This window comes from Hydractinia symbiolongicarpus, chromosome 9, assembly GCF_029227915.1.
Source record: "Hydractinia symbiolongicarpus strain clone_291-10 chromosome 9, HSymV2.1, whole genome shotgun sequence".
In the NCBI taxonomy this organism is placed as follows: Eukaryota; Metazoa; Cnidaria; class Hydrozoa; order Anthoathecata; family Hydractiniidae; genus Hydractinia; species Hydractinia symbiolongicarpus.
The window spans coordinates 25,412,412-25,422,888 of record NC_079883.1 but is presented as its reverse complement, the minus strand read 5'-3'; the positions used below and the strand labels follow the sequence as shown (position 1 = coordinate 25,422,888).

The 10,477-nt window shown below is 32.4% G+C and overlaps 1 protein-coding gene across 1 annotated transcript; it reads left to right on the top strand.

Annotated features, from left to right (window-relative positions):
- Positions 1-642: 642 nt before the first annotated feature.
- On the top strand, positions 643-9,910 carry LOC130656589 (uncharacterized). The gene is made up of 9 exons (XM_057459477.1): positions 643-725; positions 3,743-3,839; positions 4,122-4,305; positions 4,988-5,130; positions 5,503-5,650; positions 5,907-5,998; positions 6,139-6,279; positions 7,017-7,211; positions 7,582-9,910. The coding sequence occupies exons 2-9, from the start codon at positions 3,788-3,790 to the stop codon at positions 8,337-8,339; spliced, it is 1,713 nt and encodes a 570-aa protein (XP_057315460.1). The 5' UTR covers positions 643-725; positions 3,743-3,787; the 3' UTR covers positions 8,340-9,910.
- Positions 9,911-10,477: the final 567 nt, after the last annotated feature.

Sequence of the window (10,477 nt, the reverse complement as noted above, 5' to 3'; positions counted from 1 at the left end):
TTTGCAACTCAGTTGAGATTTGCAAATCTTAGAAAATCTCTCAAATCTAAGAGATTTTTCATAAAAACTAGTCAAAATGGGTGTAAAATAGGGGACTAACAAGAAAAACATTCTATAGTCTACATTTTGGTAATGTAATTAATCCATAAATTTAACATCATCTACAGTTGAACATCATCAAGGCATTTTAGGGTCTTTTTTCAAAAGTTGTAACTCGTAAAAGTTTTTTCCAGATTTTGTGATTTGATAATTCCAAAAATGGAAGAGGGTTGATTTTTAGGTGTGTGGGTCTATACCCCCAGTGCACACTATACCATAGTTTGGAACCATTTCTATTCCCCCATTTATTTTGCATCTTTACACCCACAGTTTAAGTATCCCCATTAAATTTTATAGTCCATCCCTTTAGTTTGACACCTGTTGTAAAAGGACCCCAAGGTGAAAGTTGATATTAAACTTATCGTTGTAAAACTTAAAATTGTTTTTCATTGTTTTGTAAAGCTCTTCGTTCTTAAAGTTTTCTGATGCTTAGTAAAAATATGATCAAATTTTGGTATTTTTTGTCAACAGAAAATTTGGGCATTTAAAGGATTTTGCTTATGTCAGATCTCAAGAAACTATGATGTAGTTTGTGTATGCAACAGTTTGTTTTTAATTTATTTAGGTATAGAATAATAAAATGAAAAATAAAATTATGAAGACGACTCTCCACCATTCTTGAATGAGTAAGTAGATTTTAGAAACAATTTGATGAAACCAATGGTGCTAAAAATAGCTAAAAAAAATTAAAAACAATAGCAAATTTTACTGATTATTTCATCTTTTGTTGCATATTTCTGTAAATGTATTTTATTCTGTATACATATTTTGCCACACGTGGTATTGTATTTGTTTTGTATTTGTATAATTGTTTTTTACAACAGATGACACCCTCCCATAAGTGTCTCTTTGCAGTAATTTTTGTACGCATCAGTAGCGCATTATTAAATGCCTTTGTTTAACAAACCCTGGTTTTAATTGAATATGGTGCTGTAAGATTTAATGTTTTTTTGAAAATATGCTTTTCATTTGTAGGTTTTTTTAGAAAATGAATTTAAAAGTGACAAGGGCAGGGAATGAGACATAATACTTGTCTGCTTCTTGTCAAGATTATCAAATTTACATATTTCTTTATTTTGTTAATAAACTTTGTTTTCTATCATCTCAAATAAATAAAGAGAAAGGAAGTTTTTATGGTAAGAAATTGAAGCAGAACTTATTTTTGCATTTGAGTTACCTAAATAGAAAAATTTTGTGTTAGATTATTTTTCTGATTAGAAGGTTTTTATGAAAATTTAAAAACTTGTTTCCATGATTGGAAGCTTTCATGAAAAACTGCAGAGCTATTGTTTGCAATTGGAATGTTTTTTATGAAATATTTTTTCCAAGAACAATTATGATGAGAAAGTGTTTCTGAAAGAATGTCACAAAATCAATAAAGGAGAAATATAAAGTGAAATACATTCTTCGAACAGCTTCGACTTACTCATCATCTTCCAAATTTTTTTTTTTTTTTTGATTTGGTAATTCCTAAAAAGTTTGTGGACTTTTTAGTGGTTGTGGCAATTTTATTGGACTTAATTTTGCTAATAAGATCCAAAATAGCAACAATATTCTGCAAAAATAAGTTTTTTGAAATTTACTTGCTATATATTTACTAGCTGATGACCACTCAATCTAATTAAACCGATGTAAGGGATACCAAACAAAAACATACAACACTGTAATTTGAATTTTCAAAATTCCCTCTTTGTCTCTTATAACGGGATGGCAATAAGACAAAAAAGCCCTAGGAACAATCTGCATTATTTTATAAGCAGATTGTTTATAGCCGCTGAAAAAAACGTCAAAAAAAATTATAAAATAAAATGAAAAATGTCTAAAAAAATCAAAGCTGTTTAACAACCGTTACATAAAAAGCAAAATACGCTAAAACTATATAATTGCTTTGCCATTCCAGAAGTACATCAGGGAAAAAAAATTACTAAACATTAAAAAAAAATCCAACATTTTTCGTAAAGTCATGCAAAATCAGCTATTTAGTGTATATTGCATACGGCAACCCTTCCAAAGTTATACTCAAAATATAGGAAATTAATAGTTGACAATACATTAAAGAAAAATATAACAAACGGAAATCATTTGGTATATTGTACATCTACTGAAATATTCCAATCCAAAATATTAAAAGAACAGTTTGCCTTACAGATCTAAACTTATAATCCAGAAAATCATGCATAAAATCAAAGAAGTTAACAATGCAGAGTTTTCGAATTTAAGTATTGAATATATTTCAAACTATTGTAACGTAACAGATGTAAACATTGATTTAAGTTCAGATTTTAGGTTTGGATTTATTATAACGACATCAGCACCCAGTCACACAGTCTGTAGTGTAACAGTAACAACTGAAAAATTGCTTTTTACAGTTTATACAAAGTCTTCTCCATGGTACACACGCTATGTGTTTTCGTTTCAGCGTTGATGTTCTTAACCTTTTCCGCAAATGCTATTCTTATTATTCTCAATATGTTCTTAGCATGACTATGGCCTGAAATTATGCAATGCCATAATAAAATAAGTCCTGCTATACGTTACTATAGCTAATGGAAATTTCTATATGTAACGGACCATAGCTTGGACAGAAAAAATTTCATTCGTTCGATATACAATAAAAAAAGTAAATTTCTAATCAATTTTGTGCATCATACAAACGTTCATATTTAAAACAAACTATCAAGCTTAGACGAATTCTTTGGATATTCTAAACTTCTGACCCATTTTTCAGAGTATATTCTTTACAAAATAAGTGCTTTAAGAAAGTATTTTCCGGCTCAAGACTTAACAACAAACTTAAGATTTAAGGAAAAAAGGAGCTCTGAGAGAAACAGCCTAAAAATCGTTGTACACCCAAATTCATTTCTCTATCAAATAATTTAAACAACACACACCTGCTTTTCTTTCGCTTTTTCAGTAGTTCGCTAGCTAGGGTTCTTTGAATAAAATTCCAATCAGTTTTTTACTTGATTACTAAATTTCGCTTTATCCCAAAGAGAATGAATTGGAAATGTATAACTAAAATTGTCTGATGCATTTCCAATAAATTCTTTTTGTGATGTTATATCATTTACGGTTTTCTTCGTTTTAAAGATATTTCTGACAACACTTCGTTCGACAACAACAGTTTTTTACATTTTAGATTCAAATTACATTTATATTCGAATGCGATACAACTCGGTCCCAGAACACATAACCTTTTACAGGATTACTTTAAAAAAGAAACCCTCTTGTTCGCTTCGGTTTCCTTTTTCAGTTAATAAACAACTTGTTTCCGTGAAATATGGCGCGCGTATTGTAAACCGGGGGCAAAATTATATTATTCCCTCTATAACGCAACCGTGTGGGCTTCAAAACAAAAAAAAACAAACAAATAAAATCATTTAAAAAATAAATAAATTAGTTTTAATAAAATGAAAAAAACGGAGTTTTATTTTTTAAAGTAATAAGAAAAAAAAATAAAATGTTTAAAAAGTAACCCTCTTATTTGCGTTTTTTTAACTTAATAAATTTAAGCGTAAGGCCACGCCTTGGGGTCACAATGCATGAGAAATAAAAAAATGACCCGTATATTTTTGTCCTTGGCCTCACCGTGCGCACACACAAGACGTATTAATATATAGATATGTTGTTTCTTTTTTTACAGACTTGCATAATATGGGCATGCAATTGGTATTGCACAAGCACTGGTATGAAGAAACTTTGCATCCTGTTGATACATGTTTGTAGTTGTGCATGCTTAAGTAAGTTACCATTGGTCAAAATTGACACTCTTTAGAGAGCTATACAGGATAAGTATTCAATATTTACAACATTGTTAAACACCAAATCAATCTTTTTAGCAAGCAACATTCACTACACAACTTTTTTTTCATTTCATATATTTTTGAAATGTAAAATTGCATGCTTAATAAATATTTTTAGTTGATTATTTGTTTGAGAAAAATAACATTGCATATCGGCTATAGATTTGGGTATTGTTGCATCGATTTATCTTTTTAAATTTCTAAATTTTTTTATCCTAGGTTCAGTTATCCTCAAGCCCCCTGGAGAATTGCATGTGACAAAATCATTTGTAGATTCAAGAGCTGTCAACAGTACATATTTTAATATAGAATGGATATTAGAGTCAACACGTGATGTAAAGATTCATTTCATTAACCTTCCTTCCTGTTTCACTGATGTTAAACTTACCATTCTAGAATTAAGGTATATTTTGCTAGAGTTTCGAGGTTTATGTATTGGGGGCTTTTAGATAGTAGAAACTTTTCGACAAGAGAAGCTGTGTTTTATATGTCTCTAAGTAGAAATAAGAGAGGGGGAGGGTGGTTCGCTTTTCTTAAAAAATCTGGTTTTTACGCACAAACAGACAAATAGAGAAATTATATGATATTGCAGTGGTCTAAATGATCAACCATGCAATTATTTTTGTTCCTTATGTACTTGAATTTACTTCTATTTGCAAAATGTTCTCTATCTCAGTAATTAATTGGGCATAATTTTGTGTCTTCTTTTATTATTACCCATTGCCTGTCTGTCATATGAGTTGGCAGTTTCCTGTAAATCATATCCTAGTCATTATCCCATGATATAATCCATGAGAATTCGCATGTCTCGACAAAACTGAAAGAATTAAATCCTTTTTGCTCCTTTGTGTGTCTGCACGACTATAAAATTGCACAGAAATAACAGATTAATAATGTTGAGATTTGTGTTCATAAAATTTGGCAGTCTTAAATTCGTACCTTTGTTAATGATGTTTTTTAAGCAGCAAAACCCTTGCAAGTTTCGATAGCCATCATGGTCCATAAAAATGCTTAAAACACATTTGTAACTTGCCCTTAGTCGTCCAAAAACCGAACATTAAGAAAAAAACTTTATTTTGTTGCAGAACTAAAAGAATACGAAGGTACTGTGAGAATGACATTCCCACTGATGAAGTTTTTCATGGAAATGTTGTGATCAAATTGTTTGGTTCACGCATTTACATTGTTTCGTCGTTTGTTGTGAAACTTTCATTTGACTACAAATGTGGTAATTACCTTCAATTTGTTTTTCTTTTGTCTGTTTGTTTGTTGTTGTTGTTTGTTGTTGTTGTTGTTTTTGTTGTTGAGATTTTTTTTTGTTTTTTTTTGGAATTTTTTTTGTCGGAATTTACCTTGCTAAAACTTACAACCAATCCTGATTTGAATTTGTAACTGAGATAAATACCTGTTTTCGTATTACCGTTATTGTGTGCAAGAAAATGGGATAATGAGAAAATGTTTGTTATCATAATGATTTTTTAACCTCACATCAAATCTCTGGTTTATTTAAGCTGTGTAAATCTTTTTGTTCAATTGTCTTGTCTTAACAACAAGAATTGTCTCATAGTAATACAGTAGTAACAATTAACTGGAAATCTAGATAATTGCGGACATACGTTTACACTACCAGCAGATGGCTCATCCACTCTGAAAAGTCCAAGTTATCCTGCAGCATATGGTGTAGACTGCTCTTGTACATGGAAGGGTCTCGTAGACAACAGCAACAGCTTTATTAAAGTTACATTTAGGTATAAAAATGTGTTGTCCTAACTTCTGACTATTTTCTCACTGCAAATTTGGCTTTTCTAAATGAGATTGTAGCAGGTTGCCACATTGCAAATCCCTGAAAAGGAAACGGTTGTGTATGAATATTTGCAGTAAAATGAAGAATGGTTTGATCCTCAGCACATTTTTTTATGTTTTTTATAAAGATCTTTTTTAAACACGTTTTCTGGAATTGTCAAGTCCCAGTTATACAAACTAATTGTTTTTTTCATTTTACAGCGTTTTCAAGTTACAGGACCCCTTTGCTGGTATATGCTTAGACTATATTGCCATCTATGATGGATCCTCGGTTGATGAATCAAAGCGGTTAGGTAGGCTGTTTTTGTGGTGTTCATTTTATAGCAGCAAGTGAAAAATATATCTGTCATTCTCTTCTAGATCTTGAGATAGTGTTTTCTCGTGGTAAGTTATTAGTTGCTTTATAATGTTTTTAAAAACTTGTTTTTTTTAGCCAAACTTTGTGGTTCGAATATTCCGGGTGAAGTGAAGAGTTCTGGCAATATAATCAGTATTGTTTTCAAGTCTGACTCTAGCTCTGGTACGCTTGAGGATGCAGGGTTTGTGATGGCTTTAACTGTGGAGAAGAACAAAGGTAAGGGATTATGCAAAAATTTTGTAGCTCAATTGTAACTTAGAGGCCAAGATTTTTGGAGAGAGAAAAGCGGACAGGGAAATTTACACTGCTTAGAATAACCTGATAATCAATATAGTTATAAGATTGAGTGTCAAATATGTACTCCCACTTTGTTCGTTATATTTCACCCGTCGCCCTGGCAGCATAAACAAAATGAAAAAGCGAAAATATCCTATTTTGCGTATAAAATCTGCCACAAAAATATTCTATTTTTAATCTGCAAAATACATTCTCCACAGGGTATTCACTTTGTCAACAATGTCAGAAAATTTTAAAATATGATTATATTTATTAGAATTATATTAATTATATTAGAAAGAAGTAAAAAATATTTCAAGGTTCAAATAAAATGGAATGGAGACATTTCTATTAAAAATGATAGAAATGATAGGAATTTTAGTCAAGAAATGTCAGAAAGAATAAGGTGTTAGATTGAGTGAACACCATGTACCAGCCGTCAATCACTTTCAGTGTGTGGATGTTAAGAAAGAGAAATTATAAAACGTGCGATATTTTGGACCTATTTATGATTTCTGGAATTTCAGTCTAAAACAAAATGATGTTTGTGTAAAGCATTGTTGTTTTATCGGTTTTGGTCATATTAGGTGTCTAAGAACTGTGAAGTAAAAAATTTGCAACATGAGTTACCAACTCTATATCAGAGTTACCATTTACACGTGTTGTTCTATCTATAGATGAACTGGCTGGTTTGCAATCTGTTGCTGCTATACTCGGAGCAATCAGCTTCGGTATATTTATCGGACTTTTGATCTGTTCCGTGTTGTACAAACGTTGGTCGAACGATCGCGCTGAAGTCGAGGTAGAACATGATCCTGCCAACGACTACGACGACGCTATCCAACAAGCGGCTCCTCCCTCGTATAGAAAAGGTAAGTTAGTTTTTAAAAACGATGTTTCTCAAAAGGCCAAAGTTTTAAAAACTTGTCAAAACTAATATTATGAAAACGATTTGTAAACTAGTAAACACATTTAATTTTTTATAACCTCGTGAAAATGTTCGTGTTTATCTGTACGGTACTCGTATATAAGGATTTATTTTATTGCTAGTCACTTGTATGACTTGGAGAAATGTGAGAAAAGTAACTTGTGCACTTGGAAATAAAACTCTCGTTTATTCTCGTTTAAGTTAGCACTCTTCTGGACCAACCCTTGTTAAGTTAAAAAATCAGTAAAAAATTGTAAATACGTAACATGTGCTTGTGGAGGTATATCTGGCTTATAATCTTTTAATTTTTTTAGTTATGGCTGAGCCAGAGTTATATCCCGCTACTCCTATAGCATCACCAGAAACCTTGTCGCGGGGTCAAAACTCAGTTCGTTTGCCATCGATTGACCCACCTGACTATCCCGGTGCAGACGACCATATCGAAGGCATGGCATTAGAAGTTCTTCCGCCTCTCCCAAGTTATGATGTTGTCTCCGAGAGCGAAGATGACTGGGTTGCAGTTAGAAATACTCGATCAGCTCGCCCTAAAAGGGTTATTAAAAGTACATTAGTCGGCCTTGATGGTAACCCACCATGTTACAACGCAGTCACTTCAGAGGGGTCTGAGAACGAAGGTCCGGCAGTTGCAGCGTCTTCGAAAAACCGAAGCAGATTGCAATCTCGTTCGCAAAGAACGTCTACTTCTAACATGTACCAAGCTCGTTCCAATCCATCTGATTCTGATAGTGACGAGGAACAAGCTGATGGTGCAGGTAGAATGAAGCGAAGTCAGAGGTCGTTATCCGTGATAAGTTCAGAATCGGACGTGGATCCTCTTGATCCAATTATAATTTCAGGAGGCATTGAGATGCCTCCTCTAGGTGATGGAAGGACTTCAAGCAATAGTAGCGATTCATCTGGACAAGAGCGAGGTAATGTTTTGCGCACGAGAGCTCGTAACGATTTGGTGAGACATGCTATTCATAATTCGATTGGAAAGTCCGGACTTAGTCGCAGTAAAATGGATGGAGCTTCCAGCAACGACGGAACTAATGCTGGCCTGAGTAGCTGATATGTTGTTTTGAATTCCGTAGCATCATTTCAGGGAAAAAACGTCTGCGTTAAAATACTAACGTCATTCCGGAAAAAAAAACTTTTCAACATTTAAACTACTGGTTTTAACTTGGCGAAAGTGATTTGGAGTTAAACTTTCTTTATTACAAATCTTCAACCGAACCCGCAAGATAAAAATCCGCATGCTACCAATTTTAAGGCAGTGACGTCTTATATATTACCTGTATGCCCTTGTTGAGTATGTTTTACCGATTTGGGCTGCATCTATTTTTTTACGCAAATTTGACGATTACTCAAATTTTATTTATACAATTCATACAATTAATTTAGATTTTGTTAAGATGGTCGACCATAGGTCTTAACTTTAGCAGTAATTTTTAACAGGATTGCGATAGTGAAATTAAGCGATAAGTCTTAAGGCGGGTTTCCATCCAAACGAATTTGGTCGAATCGATCGGCATCTATAAAGTGGTCGACGTCGACCGATTGGACCACATTCTTTTGATTGGAAACCCGTCTTTAATTGGTTATTTGCAGAAAGATTACGTCATTTCACTGAGGATTTGCTTTAAAATACGTATAACATTCCTACAACCGTTTGAAGGCAACATGGCTTTGAGTTTTTGTGGAGTTTTAAAGGTGATTGTACATACATTTTTATTTTGATATAGATATATACATATTTCTACATTAATATTGTACATATTGAATAATTCGCATGGCGATTCAATTTGAAATTTTGTTGCAGTAGGAAATTAAGGGGAGAAGTATTTAAAGTAAATACCATAAGGGGACAAATTTTGGCGGGAAAAATGGTGAGAGAAAATTTGGCGGCATTGGTGCAATTTAATGACGATTGATAAAAGAAAATATTAAAAAACAAACATGCAAAACAGGGGATAACGAAACGTTGATTAAATTCTCATATAGAAATTACCTCTAGATTTACTGATTTTTAAAAATAGCGAATGTCGAAAGAAAGATAATTTTAGCAGGAATTTAATTTGGCAGGTTTTTTTATTAAGTCTGCCAATTACGTCAAATTTTTTTCCCTTAAGGCACTGTTGTATAGGGCAAATTCAAATGTTTTTATTTTAGCAAAAAAAAGACTTTCGCCATTTTTATTATTTTCAAGATGGCGCAGTAAATAAAATCAAGATGTCCGGATAGAGAAGGGAAAATTCTTCATTTGCATAAGCAGACTGATTTATTTACAACGATTTGATTAATAAGTGAAATTTCATAATTATGGTAAGCATATCCCAAATGCCCAATTCCAGATATCATTGTCACCAAGGATAACGTCACGGCGAAGTAAACAACATCAACTATTTTGTCTGTCATGATTATATGCAGATAAAAAAAACGACGAAGTTGGTTCTTAGATTTACTAAAACAAATGATTTTATTTTTACCAGATTAGTTTTCTTTTCTATAAAGTATTTATATCAAATCTATAACCAAATATGTTCGAACGTTTCTTAAGTTTTATTAGTTTGGTTTTGTAGAAATCGGTAAATCAATTTTTTATTTTTATATAAATTGGGGAAAAAATTAACTTTCTTGTCTTAAACTTGACCCTTCTAATGTATGCATTGTGGAGCTTTTACCCAGTTGCACCATTTTTATCTGACGCAACGATCAGAACAAACATGCTCTCCATCCCCTTGTTAAGACCTCTCCATCCGACAAGAAACAAGGAGGTCGCATCTTAAAAAAATGGAGTCCAAACAAAAGAATTCACGACGGTCAAAAATATTAGAAAAATTCTGTATTTTACAATGTTTAAAGTGTTTTCGCTTTTATGGTATTCGAATAATAGCCCTGGGAATAAGGTTGACAGGTTAGAACGTACAAATGCTGTTAATTTATAAAAATTTTGACCTCAGGGCTTTCTTTTGTTATGAGGATGATATTATTAAAGAACTAAAGTTGCTTGATGATTTTTCAATCAAGTTCAGTTGCTTGTAAAAAGTCGTGTATATAAGCAGCTTAAGTCCTGTGGAAGATCGACGTTAGTCAAAATTTTTCTCGAAGAAAAAGTTGGTGAATCATACAAGAGTATTTATTCGTACTTTTAATTCTCGGGCATTAAGACGCGTATGTTTTACGAACTCCGGAGTAAATATCTGATTG